This window comes from Eumetopias jubatus, unplaced genomic scaffold (genome assembly GCF_037043125.1).
Source record: "Eumetopias jubatus isolate StellerSeaLion01/CBP00866 unplaced genomic scaffold, mEumJub1_p1.0 scaffold_5, whole genome shotgun sequence".
Lineage (NCBI taxonomy): Eukaryota > Metazoa > Chordata > Mammalia > Carnivora > Otariidae > Eumetopias > Eumetopias jubatus.
This window is the reverse complement of record NW_028274811.1, coordinates 111,577,269-111,594,514: the sequence shown is the minus strand read 5'-3', so window position 1 is coordinate 111,594,514 and position 17,246 is coordinate 111,577,269. Positions and strand designations below refer to the sequence as shown.

At 54.1% G+C, this 17,246-nt stretch overlaps 1 protein-coding gene across 2 annotated transcripts in view; it reads right to left on the bottom strand.

Annotated features, from left to right (window-relative positions):
* Nucleotides 1-17,246, bottom strand: part of ANXA6 (annexin A6) — a 45,909-nt gene that overhangs the window by 16,453 nt on the left and 12,210 nt on the right. For both annotated transcript variants that reach the window (XM_028106698.2, XM_028106699.2), the window contains exons 3-16: nt 14,848-14,938; nt 14,030-14,124; nt 13,352-13,465; nt 12,277-12,367; nt 11,306-11,385; nt 9,431-9,487; nt 8,502-8,595; nt 7,982-8,077; nt 6,798-6,856; nt 5,627-5,749; nt 5,025-5,083; nt 3,477-3,555; nt 1,742-1,823; nt 479-573 (exon numbers count right to left, since the gene is read on the bottom strand). In XM_028106698.2, coding sequence (XP_027962499.1) covers nt 479-573; nt 1,742-1,823; nt 3,477-3,555; nt 5,025-5,083; nt 5,627-5,749; nt 6,798-6,856; nt 7,982-8,077; nt 8,502-8,595; nt 9,431-9,487; nt 11,306-11,385; nt 12,277-12,367; nt 13,352-13,465; nt 14,030-14,124; nt 14,848-14,938 — 1,215 coding nt within the window. The remainder of the gene's footprint in view (nt 1-478; nt 574-1,741; nt 1,824-3,476; nt 3,556-5,024; nt 5,084-5,626; nt 5,750-6,797; nt 6,857-7,981; nt 8,078-8,501; nt 8,596-9,430; nt 9,488-11,305; nt 11,386-12,276; nt 12,368-13,351; nt 13,466-14,029; nt 14,125-14,847; nt 14,939-17,246) is intronic.

The window sequence follows — 17,246 nt, the reverse complement described above, 5'->3', positions numbered from 1 at the left end:
GGAGCCCGTGTCTGTCTCTGCTGATGTTTACTCCTTAGAGGACAGCAAAGAGGGCAGGGGAAAAAACCCAAGCAGCGGGAAGATCCACTCTCCTTGGTGGCAAGGAGACAGGACAGGAAAGGGGGCAGGGCCGGAGGCCATCATTCCCACCCTGGGGCAACTCGCCAGCTCCCCACGAAGGCACGTAATCACTGACGCTCAGCCTTGAAGCCTCTGGAACTTCGAGAGCCAGAAAACGCTGCGTGAAAGCAACTCGTGTCCCTTATCTCAGCCCTGCGCTGAACCATTCCCACAGGCACTGATCCCAAGGAACTGGGGGATGGAGAGAATGTGTTGCAGGCAGCCCAAAACCAATGAGGGTGGTACTGTGAGAACAGGTGACCGTGAAGACCCGGGCGCCCAGGTGCGCAGAGCTGGCTGTCACAGGCCAAGCCCCGGGGGGGAGGGGGGGGGTGCAGGGCCCTGGCTGAGGCCTCACCCGGCCGAAGTGGGACTTGAAGATCTGGCGGATCTGCTGCCGCTGGGCATTGCTGCGGTGCGTGATGATGTCGATGATGGTGTCCTCATCAGTTCCTGAATCACCCAAGCCATGTGGCTGAGAGGGAGGCCATGGCCCAGCTTCCCCACATCCTCCTGCCCATGGGCTGCACTAATCTTTGTCAGGGCAGAAGGCTGGCTAGAGCTCTAAGCGCCTGCAGGAGCCCTGCCTCTGGCCCACACCGCTGACTTTGCCCAGGCTCCTCCCTGCACTGCCTTCTGTGGGGTCACTGCTGAGAAGACCCCCGGTGGAGCAGAGAGCCCTGCCTGCGGTGAGAGTCAGGGCCTCTGATCCAGCCCTGCTTCTGGCCATGGCAGAGCAAGGCCTGGCCCCCGTCTGGGGCTCAATTTCCACACCTATGCCACGAAGTGGCCGAGTGGCACTAAGGGATCCTTCCAACCTGGCATTCTAAATCCCATGGGGACCCCGGGTCCTTTCTCTCCAACTCCCCGGGAGCTGGAGCCCAGGTCCTTCTACCTGGTGCAGGTCGACTCTGGAAGACATCAGGACACTACCACCCGCCTCTTGGATTAATGCCTTCGACCTCAGACCCGGCACAGGACTCTACCTTTCCAAAGGACTCTTACGCCTGTATTCTCACAGTCCTACATATGCTCGGTGGATGCTATCATTCCCAAGCGACAAAGGAAGATGAGGCCTAGAGGGGGAGGATTTAAGCCAAGGCCTCTGGGAAGTGCCGTTAGACGGGCAGGGCGAGGGAGGGGGAGTGACGGAGGCCAAACCTGGACGCTCCATCCCCACTGGCCTTTCTGAGAACAGGGCATCCACCCATCAGTAGTTCTTCCCACTAGTTCCAAATGGAGGCCCTGAAAGGGGAGGCAGCAGGGGGCGCTCCCGTCCCAGAATTGGGTCCGTATCTCTTCTACACTTGGGGAAATGGACGCTTGGAGGCATTGAAGGACCTGCCCAAAGCCACACGGTGAGTCTCAGGCAAAGCCAGGGGGAAAACCTAGGCCTTAAGCCCTAGTACTTTCTTCTAGACCAGGACACTGGTCCTGACAGGCTGGGGACATCGTGGTCTCAGGGAAGGGCTTGTGCCCAGTTCCTTACAAACTCCCTCACTCCCCTCCTCCCTAGACTCAGAGAGCCAGGACCGTCCTCGTTCTGCGGACCCTAGTTTGAGGCCTCAGCTCCCACACCCGCTGCCCCAGAGGCCAACCCGCCCCTTTCCTGTCCCCTTACCAAGTCCTTTCATGGCCTTCCGCAGTGCTTTGGCGTCAGCGTCAGGGTTGAAGTTGTCGACTGGACGCACAGTTCCCCTCAGCTGGGAGAAGCAGAAAGAGACTCAGCAGGTATCTGGAGGCCCCCCCCGGGGGCCAGGCCAAGAGGGGAGCATGCAAGGGAGGGGAAGCTTTCCCCACGAGCTCCAAACCAAGCAGCTTGAGGGGAAAGAGGCGGGGGTGAGGGCACAGCAGACAGACCCCTGCCCTAGAGCTGAGAAAGGAGAGGGGGAGAGACAGACGCAGGCCTGGGAGCACGGCAAGTGCTGGTCAAGCCAGCTTCCTGCCGCAGGAGTCGGCTCTGGCCTAGCTGCACTGGGGCCTCCCCAGTCCCTCAGAATCCTGCCCTGTCCCCAAGGCCCTCCTGCCTCTTCAAGAGCCCCTCCCCTTGAAAAGGCAACCAAAATGTCTGAAATACCAGAGCAGAATCTCCCAAATTTCAGTCACTCCTTAAGTGGGGTTCTCAGTGTTTCCCTATTTGTATACACCCTGTGCTATTTCTTAATATTTTTACTTAATTCAACTTCTGTTGTTTTACTTAAATGCATTCATTTTTAAGTGTATTTAAATACTCCTAAAGGGCAAGCGGTTTTGTTCATTTTGTTCTTGGACAGATCCCAAGTGCCTACAACAGAAGTAAGCACTCAATAAATATTTGTTAAATGGATTAATGAATGAAAATAATTTTATATCACTATCATAAAGAGAAAACTGGTATTATGTGTCATCAACAGATGATAACCCATGACAAATAAATGTAATAAAGACAAAAAACCGTGTTGTCAAATATCACCAAATTTAACAAGACATTGTTGCTTGTCAAAAGTTCTGAACTTAAAGCTAGCTCTCTCAGCTCTGTTTGTGAAAAAGGAAAGCTAGCAAGTGTGGCACCAAACCAGACTCCATTTGACAGAATGAGGAAGGTGGATGCAATCGAAAAGGAGTCGCTCTTTCACTATGTGAGGTTCCGTGTTACTGAATACCACGAAGACTCCCCTCACCCAAAAGGATTCATTTCTTATATAATTTAAGGTCATCTGCAATGACAGTTCTTGCCTTGTCATTTGGGAAATGCTGTTCTAGAACATCAGAGCTCAAGAGCCCTCGGAAGGCACTGAGCTTGCCGTGTCTAACACCTCATTCTAAAGATGGAGACAGAGGCCCAGAAAGGGGTAGGGACCTGCCAAAAACGTCTCCGTGAGTCACAGAGAGAATGCAAGGTTCCAAATATTTTCATGTGGACCAAGTGCTACTAGTCCCTGGAATGGTTTGCCCCAAGTACGTCTGTGGACCCTGGGTCTCAGGATGGTCAGAACAACCTTGAATCATCCAGTGCACTGAGCGGTGCCCCTCTGCTCATTGTCATGCCGCCAAAGGCCAACTGTCCGACCCAGGATGACACAGGCCCCTCCACAGAACCAGACATGTCTCCATTCAGCAAGCCCTGTTAGTAGTCAGTGGGCCAGAATGCTTCCCAGCGTGTTAGAAGTTGAAGCAGGAATCAGACGCCCACATCCGAGGGCCCGCCCAACCAGCTCAACACTCCTAGAAGACAAGGAAGCTTTAGATGTGAGAACCAATGTCTCAGGTTGGCCGCCAGGGGGCAGCTGGGTGCCAACCAGAGCAGCAGGAAAGTGCGAGCAGAAGACTGGAAGCTTGTGGTCAAGAGGTCAAGCAGGAGGAGGGGAGGGTCTGACCTCTACTCGGGCCACTGCACTAAGCTCCCACATCTGATAGGCCACCTGCGCTGCCTCCGGGAAGAACTGGCCAGCAGCACTGGAAGGGAGGGGGTGGGGAAAGGATAGGAGGGCCCGTCATCGTGGGCAACACTCCACACATACAATACAGCCACGTGTGCACACGCGCACGGACACACACACACACAGCCACGTGTGCACACGCACGGACACACACACACAGCCATGTGTGCACACGCAGACACACAGCCATGTGTGCACGCGCGCACGGACACACACAGCCACGTGTGCACACGCGCACGGGCACACGCACACACACTTTAAGTGAATCCGTCTGGCTTCACCTCTCAAGCCTCATCCATTAAGAGCCCTTCCCTCCATTTCTGAGAACCTTCTATCTTCTCAAGACCCTCTGCAATGCCGGCTCTCCCCAGCAGCCTTCTTGGCTCCTAGTTCCAAGCAGGACAGGAGTTCTTGAATTCTCTGACTTCCTCTTTCTTCCTCATGATTTGAGTGATTTCTATCCACGTCTCCCCTCTCAAACAAGTCAGTGACCACCTTATGGCCACGTCACCTCGGTATCTCCTCCTGCAAAGCATCTGGGTGTACCACATGCTGAGTAACCGTCCGAGGAACTGAAATCAGCCCCCAAGGCACTTGTCAAAGGTTAACAGGAGGTTATCATAACCCTTACTTAACTGGATCCTTATAAGCTCTGGGAGGGAAAATCAGAGGACCCAGCGCTCCCCTCCTAGTGCACAAATCTGGTCAAGTTGTGTCCAGTGTAATCTCTTCCACGGCTCCCCACTACCCCTAGGAGAGGTTCTTCTGCCCGGAGGCCCCCAGGCTCTGGCCACCTCTCAGCCTCCTCTCTTCCCTGGCCCGCTGCAAAAGTGCAGCATCAGTTTACAGAAATGAACCAGGCTGTACCTGCACATCTCTAGGCCTTTCCTGCACCCACTCTCCTTCAGACCCTGTCTTCACCTCCTCCTCCTCAGGCCTCTGCTTCTTTACCCCCAGGAGCCTCCCCCAGTCTGGGACGATGCCCTGATCTGTGCGTTCCCAGGCATAATACTCTCCCCATCCTAGGATGGCCCCACGTGCAAGTCCTGGTCCATTTGCCTCACTGGGCTGGGGGCTTCACCAGCCTGCTCACAGAACGTACTCGGTACAAACATGCTCAATGAGTAGGCAGAGCAGGCACCTGTATTTCTTCCATCCAATAGATGATGAAACAGAGAAGTAGCTATGAGGTAGCAGGGTCTGGACCCCCCTAATTCCCAGTCCACACCCCCAGACTGCCTTTCCAAGTGCACGGGAGCAGACACCTCCCTGTCTGGGAGAACACATTCCCGTCTCTCTCTCTTTCACACACACACACACACACACACACACACACACAGACTTTCACCTGCATGCCGCTCCTGGCACCGAGGAATCCCCAACTTCATCCAATCCATCCATCCACCAGGATGAGGGCCAGGAGAGCCCAGGCCTACCACCCCCAGAGGCCACTCCCTCCAGCCTGGGGCCCTGGGGGCCACTTACTCATCATCACCCCCACAGAGTTTCAGCAGAGCCTTCTTGTAATCGCCAGACGTGTCATTCTGGGGAGAAAGAGAGAGAGAGAGAAAGGTGACCTCACTCACCCCTGGGCTCCCCTCAGACAAGAAGGGGAGGTTCTGCAGAGCCCAAGATGGGGAAGGCTTTTGTAGCGGCCCTGACTCTCCTCTGGTCTGGGGGTGGCTGCGACCACCAAACAACAGTGTGCTGGCAAGTATTTAACAACCAGCTCTTGGGGGAAAAAAGTAAAAAAACCCTGATTTGTAACATTTGGCAATCTCTGTGGTGTGAATACATCCAACCAGGGATACTTTCAAGCTACCAAAATGATTTCACTGAATGTGGAGCCAGTGCAAGCCGGCCCCAGCACACCACTATCCCCAGATGATCCCCAGCCCGGCCCTCCCAAGTGAAATAGTCCATGAAAATAGGGCTCCATGAATTGTCTCACATTCCCGGAAACGTGCCCATGAGGCAGGGGCTCCTGGAATTCCCAAGAGACTCCCAGCTTTCTGGGACAGTTCTTTTCCCCTGGAAGTGGTTCCCAAGCCCTCTGCTCCTCTCTGTACCCTGTTAACTCCGCTCACCTTGATCATGCTATACAGGGACTTCTCATACTTGGTCCGGAATATCTCCCGAATGTCAAGCATGTCCAGCTCACTACGGGAGACCATGATGCGGATCAGGGTGTTATCCCGAGTCCCCAGGCCCTGGAAGACAAGTGGGTTAGGGGGACAGGAACTTGAGAGGAGGCCAGAGTGCTAACAGCTAACAGCTGAGTTGAAAATACAATTTTTGTGATAAAACATTAAATTTAAGAACAAAAGATACACAATACTGTCATTCCCCCAGAAGCTCCCTATGTGTCCCTCTTGCTTTGATTTGCTTCCTCCCCTCATACATCAGCCCGTCCCTGGTTTCCCTTATAATTTTATTGTAACTTTTAACTCTTCAGCATAGATTGTTTACATCTGTGTATCTTGGAATGCTGTAAATACACCACTTCGCATTTATTTCTCCAGCTACTCCGGATGGACATTGGGTTGTTTCTGAATTTTTCCTAACACAGGTAACACTGCCACATTCTTAGGAACGCATGCACACAGGAACCTTCTCTCCCGGGCTGAGCTGCCTGACCTCACTCTGAAAGACAGTGAATGGGCCACAGTTCCCTTGCCCTTGTGGGATGGCCAACCAGGGCCAGGAAGGCCTAAGCTCCTGGGCCTGGGGTCTGTAGCCTCTGCACTCATGTACCCTGTTGTGCTATGGAACTATCATCAGTTTCCATGTGTCCTGTGTGCAAAAGAGTGGGAATCACTGTTCTCAAGTACACATCCAGAGTAGAATCGCTGGGTCACAGGGATAGACATCACGAGCCTTAGACAATGACAAGTATCTTCCAAAGTGGTCTAATCTACATACACTGTACAGAAACATTCTGGTCAATTAATATTTTTGAAATGTGTGGGTTTCCAGCCCATCTGGCTGGATGAATCAAGCGCAGGCTGTCCTAACACTAGGTGATCAATCCTGAGGTTGGAGCAGGTATTTGGGGGGCAGGTGTGCGACCAGATAGCATCCCAGGCTCGGGAGCTCACCTGGGAAAAGGGCCATCACTCTCTCCTGCAGCCAATCCCCTGAGGGCTCTCTTTGGCCAGTGAGTGGGCCCTATAGACTTGTCAGAGCATCTCTACAGTCCCGTGGGGATGGGCAGAGGTCCCCTCCCACAAGTTCATTCCCACCGACCCTACCACACACCTTCATGGCTTTGAAGAGCCTTTCCGCAAAATACTCTGGGGTGCTCCGGATACACTTTACTGAGAAGAGGGAAGAAGAGGTAGAGTTATTCTGGCTGCCTCAGAATGGGCTGGGGTGGCCTGACCCCTTCTTTACCTCTTGGGGACCACCAAGTGCAAACCAAGGACGAACCCAGGCTCCTGATAACCCGAGGCCCCACCCCCTTTTAACACAAACCCAGAGCATAAAGAAATCAGGAACCGGGATGCTGAAATGTGGGTTGTGCAAAGACCCACTTCATCTTTCTAGTCCTCTGGGGGGTTTGCAGGGAACCGGGCCGGGTTGGGGGTAGCATCTGGGGTGGAGCTGGGAGAGGTGTTTCTTTAGATCCTGCTGCAGCAGAAAGGTATTGGCAGCTACAGCACTTTGGATCCTGCTGGCAGAGCAGGCCAGAACCTGACTGCTTGAAACAGAGTTGGGAAGGGACAGCTCCGGGCAGCAGGATGAGGCTGGGGATATAGCTCCCCACCCAGAGAACATACATACAACCCAGCCCAGACTCGGACATACTGATTCTTGCAATGTCTAGCTTCTAAGGGCCTCTGGGTCAGGCAGTCCGTCACCCCTGCCCCCATTTATCAGATGAAGGCGCTGAAGCCCAGCGAGGACAGGGGACTTGCTCCAAGTCAACAGAGGAGTTGGGAGAACCCTGGGTTTGAATCTTGACTCTACAACTGGCTAGTCAGCTCCTGGCAAGCCCTGTGCCTGGGACCCCCCAGGTCATGACAGAACTACCCCTTGGCAAGTGACATAGCCTCTGTGAGATGTGGTTTCCTCATCTGTGAAATGGAGATCATGCCCCCCCACCCCCACCCAGGTCTTTTTTAAAGATTAAACACCCCGCGCAGCACCCAGCACACGGTAGGTGTTCTACACAAGCCTGCTCTCCTTCTGGTTCTTTCCCCGAGCTCAGGCTCTCGGCTCTACCTCGCCCCACCACCCACACCCAGGGGGGGAGTGGCGGGAAGTCAGTACCCGAGCCTCCACTCTGCCCCCGACTTAATGCTGCCCTGGCCAACCTGCAGAATTCACTGCCTCCTGCCGCCAGATCATACAGTCCCCCCTTCCCATTCTTGGCCTCTTGTTCCTGGGCCAGAATCCCAGAATCCCTTGAATGCCCCTGGGAATGCAAAGTCAGGACATACCCACAGCCAGCATCAGCTTCTCAAAGTCCCCGGACAGCTCCCCTCGGATGCTGGCTTCGATCGGCTTTCCCGTGGTCTTCAGATACTCATCAAACACTGAGTCAGAAAGGCAGGGATGTTGAGGATGTCCCAGAACGCAGGAGAAACCAGGACCTCAGAAGGGGAGGCCAGGACCAGAGCGCCCACCATGAAGGTAGGGCCGGTCTTTGGGAAGCTAGCTGGCAGGGAGGTCATGCACACTACCAGCCACCATGCAGTCAGGCTGGGTATGACGTGACGGACTCTGTGTACCTCACACTCCAACAGGAAGACAGGACTGGTACTCAGATGGGAAGGGGGAGCATCCCGTCAATGACTTTGCTGAGGGACTACACAAACCACCATCTAATAAAATCAGGACTAGTACTTGCATTGTAGATGAAGTAACTACCCTGCTCTATTAGTAGAAAAGGAAGAAAGAATGGAATTCTTGGCACAACCCCAAGGGAGCAGCTGTAGGTCTTTCTTCTCTGGAACTTACCCAACCGAAGATGCTGTTTGCTGCGACTGCCCAAAATGTAAATGAACTGAGCTTCATCTGTTCCCCATTTCAGTTCCCCTGCCTCGTACAGGTCCTAAAGGGGAAGAGGAAGGACTTCATTGAAAGGAGACAGAACTTGCTGGCCAAGCTAATCAACTGCTGCTGGATCCCTGAACACACGAGTAACTGATAGCCTCAGGACCTTTGCATACACCTATATACCTTCCTTTCTTTCTGGGGAAACTCCTACTCAACCTTCAAGGCCCAGATTAAATGTCCCATTTGTTCTCGAAGTACTTCTTGATATCCCCAAAGCAGAGTTCTCTTTCTTCACCTCCTTCCCTCTTCTGGGCTCCTATAGTTTTCTGCTTCTTTATTGCTTGCTCCACTGTATGATATAATGACTTTATGTGCCTGGCTCCCCACTATGGCGTGGGCTCCTCAAAGACAGGAACTATGTCTTAGCATTCTCTGTATCTACCCCTGCACTGTCATGGGCACAAAGTGGGGCTCAAAACACCTGGAATGTAATGATATATCCCAGAGAAGGTGTTTGTACGATTAACCTATGCCTATCTCTCCCAGTACTGTCTGATTTTGTTCATTAGTGATTTCCCAGTGCTTGGCAGAGTGCCCAGCACATAGTAAGCATTCAGTACATATTAATTATCTGAATGAATAAAGGAACGAATGACAAAAGCTCCAAAACATAGCTCACCAACTTTATATATGTTGTGCACCTTTGAGAAACAATTTAAGTCCTTTCTTCAACAAAGCACTGGCCAGGAGTCAGTTATTTCTGGTATTTGATGCAAATTACTCAGTACCCAGCCCTTCCCCGGCACCCAGCCCTTCTCCGGATCCCCAAGCTCCCCGCTCTCGGGGCTCCCTTGCTGTGCCCCAAGAGCCCTCGGTCAGTGCTGGTTTACCTGGACGTCCTGTTGTACCAAGTCCTCGCTCACCACATCGTCCTCCTCCCTGGTTCCCTGGGCAGAGACAAAGGGACACGGGGTTCAAGTACCAGAGCTGGGGCGGGGGCGGGGAGGGAAGAGGCCTGGATACCAGGGGTGGAGACCGGGATGGTAGAGAAAGCGTGGTGGCCCAGACGTGTCCTGGAGCAGTGACTTCAGCTGCCACTGCATCAAGACCGAAGCATCTATTTTGCGGGGAATCACAGGGTCCCTCTCATTGGCTTTTCCCTTCATCCTCGGAGTTGGGACCAAAGAGGGGAGTCCTGGGAATGACCAAGGTCCCTCCAGGTGCCCCATCCCAGAGCAAGCCAGAGCCTGTACTGAGAACAGGACCCCGCACAAGTCCCCTGTATGGCTCATGATGCCCGCCAACAATGATACCGCAGGGCTAAAAAGTCTGCACATTTGTGTTCTACTGGGGGTTCCCAGACCTTAACCTGGAGAACTCACCAGGGAGGATCTGAGACTTGGGCCCTGAGATCTGAGCTCACAAGCACTGAAAGCACCAAATCCTACTGGTATTTCTGCTGCCCCACCCAGGCCCTGTGCCCCATCTGACAAAGAACAGAACTTGTCGGGGACGGGGCCAGCCCTAGCGGGCATCATGCTTCCATGGGCATGGGCATGGGCATGCTTCTCTCCTCCTGCCCCTGGACTGGGCATCTCAGAATCTCAAAGCCCCTGGTTCTCCTGAGGACTGAGCTTCAAAGACAGAGCCCGCACATTTATAATGCATGCTGCGGCAGTGCCCATCTGGTGTTAAGATGTTGAGAAGGAGCTGGAACTCTCCAGAACAAATGGCTTTGCACTTGGGGGCAAAGGTCACACTTTCCCATTCCTGATGTTTCTGGTAATTCCCCAGCTGCTTAATATGGGATATGGACTGCTATGGCAATGGAGAAAAAGACGTGAGAGCAGCTGGGGTACACTGTGTATGGGAGGGGAGCAAATGAAAGAAACAAAGACGTGCCTTAATTTCTATATAAAGCTTCCGACAAGTGTTGGGTTGAAACTGCTCGATGCCTGAGGTCAATACCGGAGATGTCCGGGGAGCCAGGCAGGTGAAGGGGAAGCTGCAGGGGTGTGGGGAAATGACATGTTTTCCAGCCCCCTGCAGCCATTCAAAATGCAGGCCTGTCAGTGTCAGAACTTTCCATGATTCTAAGGCACCCAGAAATCTGGCTTTCGAGCAAAAACTCCCCATTTTTGTATGTTAGCAACTAACTCAAGAGTGTTTTTCAAAAAAACACATTGTGTAGAAAACCAAGGGGGAAAAACCAGCTTGGCAGATGGAAGCCAGTCTGCAGCCTCTTCACGATCCTTTTTCATGCCTCTGGGGGTGGGAGGGAGGAGCGGCGGGGCTTGGCTGTGGGAGACGCAGCGCAGGAAGCCCCAGAAATGCCACGTCCCTGCTGGTGACTCGAGGCTGTGCTGGCTGGGGAAGCAAAGGCAGGAGGGAGGCCTGGAGAGCAGGGGGAGGGGTGGGGTGAAGAGAGGACGGAGGTCACGGCGGGGGGGCGGATTTTCCCGGGCACAAAAGTGGAGGGATGTGTGCAAAGGGAAATGCGGGTCACCTGCCGGTGCAAACCAGGGGCGACCCAGCAGACCCCTGGGTGCTCGGATTCTACACCCAGGTGAGAGAGAAACCACCTCAGGTTCGAGGATAAATGGGCAGTTGGGGAGTGGCCCCGGCTTATGGGGACTTTATACCTGAGGAGCCACCAGGGAACCCCTCACAGGCTACGCTGTCTGGGGCAAGAGGAAGAAGGTGCCGCCAGCCCTCTGCCCGCGCTCTGGTAGAGAGCTTCCGGGAGGGCCCCAACGTTGACCAACCTGGAGCAGGACCACGAGCATCTTCTGGAAGTGGCCAGAGGTGTCGCCAATGACGTCAGCCTCCAGGTCTCGCTCATAGGCTGCAGGGAAGGAACAGAAGCTCTAGTCCCATCCCCACGAGACCTCGGGGATCCAGGATAAAGGTCCCTGCTGCCCCCAGTATGATCCCCGCACCCAGTCTATGGGCCGGTCATGGAAAGACCCAAGGGGTACCTCCACAGGTTTCTGCACTGACCCCTGACACACTGAGATGGAATCTGTCCACTTCCTCTGTCCCCACCTGTGCCACCCTACTCCGGGTACCGGGGTCAACCACCTGGACGGTGGCTACAGCCTTCCAACTGTGTCCCCTGCTTCTGCTCCCCTCCCCCTCCAATCCACAGCAACAAGGGTGACTCTTAATGCCCTCCCTGATCATGGGCTCCCCGGCTTCCCGCTGGACTTGGAATCAAACATCACCTCTTTCTCTTGGCCTGCAAGGCCCTGTGTGACCCTGCCCTGCCCTCTACCACTCTGGCCTCACACTAGCTACCAGGCTCATTTCTGCCCCAGGGCATTTGGGCTTGCCATTCGCGCTGTGTGCCAGGATCTTCTCGCCACTCCTCACCCAACTGGCGCCTTCTCATTCCCTCCCAAGACATGCTTTCTCTGACCACTTGTCTGGAGCAGGTCCACCCGAATTAAAGTCCGATTCCTGTTACTTCATTGTATAGCAGTGTGTCATCATCGTGTTTACCTGTCCTCATTAATCTGTAAGTTCTAGGAGGCAGGGACTACATGGATTCTGCCCACCAACATATCCTGAGAACCTAGCACATTGCTGCACAGAGCTGCTATTCCTGACATGGAGAAACGATGGACAGATCAGGGGACAAGAGGAAAGAAGGTGGATGGATAGTCTTAGGGTCCCCACCCTTGCAATTACCCTCATTTCATATCTAAGTCCTGAGTGGCCCCCCTGCCCATCTCACCATCTTTGTATGCTGCCACGAGCTGGTGGATCTGCTCATTGGTCCGAGAAGCCAAGATCTCAATGAGACACTTCTCATCAGTGCCGATGCCCTGGGAAGAACAGAAGAGATGTCAGAGTCAGGCTGGGCTGGGAGGCCACCACCAGCCATGGGCTGGATTCCTGGAGTGGCCAGAGCCATGACACCCCCAACACTCAGGGTGCTCCTACCACAGCTTGCAGGCACCAGACTGGAGCCGCTGCCCTGAGAATCAAAAGACACAGGTTCTAGTCCTGCTTCTGCCTGCAGTTTGCTTTGTGACCTCTCATTAAGAAACGTTGTCTTTCTGGGCCCCCGTTTTCTCATCTGTAAAATGGAAAGGATGCCGGTGGCTCTGCCCGACTCACAAGGACAGTGAGAAGGCAATCTTTCACATCGTGAAACTTGCCAATATGTCAAGTAAATCCATTCTGAATAGCTCACCTGAGGCAAAGCTCACAGCACTTTACAGGCTATAAAGTGCAGGTACACTTGAGGGCTTTAATCCCTCCCTGCTTGCTAGGGAGCCACCCCTCCTTCAACCAGACCGAGCCGCACTTCTGTCCCGGACACACCTCCACCACCACCACCTCTCCTGACCTCTTACCCAGCCTGCAATGACCTTCCCACTCTGATCAACCAAATCCTCCCCGGGGCTTCTGGGCCCAACTTGATCTCTCATCTTCTGTGACGCCCTCTCAAGCCACCCTGGGTCTGCCCTCCTGCCCTCCTTTAGTATGCCCTTGGCCTTGGGGTGGCAGGCACAATTTGTCTTTATGGCCCTGTATCCTGCTTCCTCAGGGCTGTAGGCTGCCGTGGTGGAGTCTAAGCCAAGGGCCCCCTTTATGAGGTCTGTCTCACACCAACATCTGTCCCACATCTGGCCATGTGGAGGAGACTGTGGCACCCCTCTGGGACAGGGTTTGAGCAAGCTGCCTCTTACAGCAGGGCACCTGGCTGGCAGGCGCAGGGCTCAGTGAGTACTTGCTGCAGAGACCAGAATCTTCCCATTCATCACACCCCCGTTCGCAACACACACACAGATCACGCTTCTTACCGAGATGGCGTCTTTAATTTCTTTGGCATCGCAGTAGGGAAGTGGCCTCATGAGACCCACAATCAGTCGTTCAAACTTTCCTGTCAGCTCATACTTCAAGTCAGCAATGAGGTCCTAGGTCAGGGGTCGGGGGTGGGGAGGGAGGAGGAGATGGAGGAGGGAGGGGAGGAGTGCTTATAAGAACTGCATTTAATGAGCACCTACTCTGTAAGGCACCAGGCTAAGCAAGCCCCTAGAACTGTCACTCTGGGAGGTATGGGCTCTCATCAACCCTAAGAAACGGGTGTAGAGATGTCAGGTAACTTGCCCAAAGTCACGCAGCGAGCAAATGGCAGTGCAGGATTCAAGCCCATGGCACAGTGCCTCTCCCCCAGCACTGTTTGTTCACTTGTTTACTGGGTGTCTCTCCCACTATCGTGAGTCCACAGCGCTGACACCTCACAGGTCTCATTCACCTGCGTGCGCCAACACCTAGTCCAGTGCCCAAGCATATAGCAAGTGCTGTAGAAGTACCTGTGGCTGAATGGGGCCTGACTAAAGAGAAGAGAAAAAGGAGGGCAGAATTGTCAGCACGGAGGCTGAGCTGGAATACAATAGGAGAGACCCTGAATGAACACACAGGTGAAGGAGATCAGCTCCCCAGCACCACCCCACCTGCCCTGTGGTTGCCACGGTTACCTTGCCGTAGAGGGACTTGTAGCTCTGACAGATCTCCTGCCTCTGCCTGTTGCTCCGAGAAGTGATGAGCTCCAGTATGGCCTCCTTGTCACTGCCTGGAAGACAGGAGGGCACCAGTGACCCTCCCCCAACATGCCTCTAGGAAGCCCACCAGGGCTGCTCCCCGCAGACCTCAGCACCAGCCTTCTGTTCATCAGGCGGTGGTGGTGTCGGTGGTGTAGGATCTATGGGGATCTGTCAAGCCCCTACTGAGAAGGATCATAGCATCCACAGTATTTGAGCTCAGAGGGCCTGTAACCCAGCCCCTCATCAGACACATAAGGAAACTGAGGTCCAGAGAGGAACAAGGACTCATCCAAGCTTTCACAATGAGACCTGGCTTAGAAAAACCCAGGTATCCTAACACCCAAGACAGGGTTCTTTCAACAGGAAAAATAAAACAGAATAATCAGCACCAAGTTCGGGGTAGTGCTTACTCCCAAGAGGAAAGCCAGGCCTGATGCTTCAGGAGGGGACACACCAAGGAGTCCCTTCCTCTATGAGGAAGCAAGTGCTATTTCTCAAGTTGGGCGGCAGGTCTGTGGGGGAAGCTTCTATTATTCCCTAGACCTTTGGGTTGGTCTGGAATATTTCATTATAAAATGATGAAAAATAATAAAAAGAGGAGACAAAAGAATGAGTGAGCACATCTCAACACCTCACCCCCACCCTCACCCCCTGAAGGACTCTGGGCTGAGCCCACATGTGGGAACACCCCCCAGCTCCAGTGAGTCCTGCTCCCTTTCCTAGGGCCTCACTGCTGGTGGCCAAGCACCCACCAAAGCCCTTCATGGCTGTATACAGGGCCTCGGCATCCTGGCTGGGGTCAAAGCCTGGGAAGTCATGAATGGAGCCACGGTACTTGGCACCCTGTGGAGAGACAAAGCAGAAGGTAAGCTGCTGACCTTAGCCTTAAAGGGGGCTCCCAGCCCCAACCCCAGATCACACTCTCAACCCTGGCCATAGGCAGAGTCTAGGCTGCGTTCCCTTCCCCGAAAATTAAGCCCTGAATACAGAAAGCCCAGGCAAGGGTAGGGACGACTCTCCCTGTACCTCCTGCCACAGCCTACCCCAAGGACTGTGCCCTTTCCCCGCAGGACGGTGGCTCTGTCCAGCCCACAGCACTGCACAGCCTTCCCAGGACCCGGGAGAGAGGAAAAAAGCCAGGCTGAGTGCAAGGGGTAGAAATGATCCCTGTAAGAGTAACAAGAGCTCCTCATACCTTTATGGCACTTTACAGTTTACAAAGCCCTTTTGCCTCCATTAATGTGATTCCAACTTACAGAAGCACTTAAGATGATCTGTATCACAGAAACAAAGAAACTGAGCCCAAAGAAGAAAAGCCTCTTGCCAAGGGTCCAAAAGAACCCAGATCTCTGGCCTGTTCCCCTTTGCTCTCCAGCTCCAGAAACCTTGCAGCTGCCAGCTTCTGAGGGTGAGGTCGTGGCCCAAGGGATGCCCGGAGCCACCCTCAGACTCAGTGCCAAGACAAGATGGGCCCAGTAAACTGAGCTAGCAGCTGGCATCTGAGGACAAGCTGGCTGGGTCCTTAGGCTGAAAGGGAAGAGAGGCAGAGCCAGAGGATCCCAGACACTGAATCTGAATGCACAATGGGCTGGTTCACAGAGAAGTCAGATGTGGGTCAGCTACGTGGCCCCAGAGAAGTATGGGCCCAGGAGAGTGGCTGAGAGCTGGGAGGGCTGGGGATGCGGGAGCCCAAGCACTGAGCCCACAGCACGGTGAGAGGGCACTTAGCCTAGGCCGGGCCCAATGCTAAGGGCTGAAGATTCAGGGAGAAAGAAGACCTGGTCCTGTCTTTCCTGAGCTTCGGACCCAGAGGAGAGAGACAAGCACGCAAATTAGCATAGAACTCACCATAAATACCCTAAGACAGAGGCAGGGTAATTTGGGAAAACAGGGGAGGCCGATTCCAGCGAGGGGAGGGAACCAGGAAAGGCTCTGTGCACGGATTGGGGGTGGCCCACATACACGGTGCCTTAAAGGAGTAAGAAGCAAACGCAAGGGACGCCTGGGTGGCTCAGTCATTAAGTACCTGCCTCTGGCTCAGGTCATGATCCCAGGGTCCTGGGATCAAGTCCCGCATCGGGCTCCTTGCTCAGCAGGGAGCCTGCTTCTCCCTCGGCTCCCTCCCCTTGCCTGTGCGTTCTCTCTCTCTCTCTCTCTCTCTCTCTCTCTCTCTCTCTCTCTCGTTGATAAATAAATAAATAAACAAATAGAGTATTAAAAAAAAAAAAGCAAACACAAAAATGAGCCTCCAACCATCTCCTGCATCTAGCGGTGCCCATACTGAAGGACCTGGCCAGACGTTTGGCTGCTCCTTGGTTTATGTTTGCAGCTGCTGTTCCTCTGAGGTATGCATGCGTGGGTGCAGGGCTGCTATTTAAAGTTCTCACAGGACGGGTGACCAGAAAGGGACACGGCCCTCTTCCCGCCATCCATGAGTCCCCTGCAACCTGATCACACCCCTGGGCAGAGCAGGAGAAACACATGCCAAACACCCAGACCAGAAAAGAGACAGTCCCTTTAGAAAGCCCTAGGAGTGTTGGTCTTTCTCACTGATGCACCCCAGCACCCAGCACAAAGCCTGGCACAACCAAGCACCCACTGAGTATCTGTTTGCTGGATGGATAGGCACATGGATAGATGAATGACTGAATATATTCTAAGCAGAACAAAGACGACTTCCTCCCTCGAGGGGAATTCTACACTGAGTGCTAAAGGATGAGGGGCCCCCAAGGGCTGAGCGCGGGGACAGAAAAGCAGAGACGGGGAAGGCTTCACACAGGAAACAAACGGTCAAGTCCTGGAGGCAAGAGCAAGCAAGAACATTCGGGGAGGCAGCCCAGATTCTTCAGCGCTCAGTGCAGATGCCCCAAGTCGGCAAGACCACGGGACTCCAAGTTGCCAGGAAGGAAGGAGAAGAGGAGAAGGTGCAAGAGCAGAGGCCTCTGCAGCAAGCTGAGGACCCTCCCCCTTGCTGCCACTCCTCCACCTCAGCCTACCCCTCCCTCCTCCCACAGCGGGGGGCTCAGCACAGCGCTGCAACCGTCCTCCAGGGGGAAGGGCAGTCTAATGACTGACAGGGCGCTGGATCCGCCTGTTCCCTCTACCACTGGTTTAGTGAGGAGCGGGGCCAGCTTCCCAGATGTATCTTTTT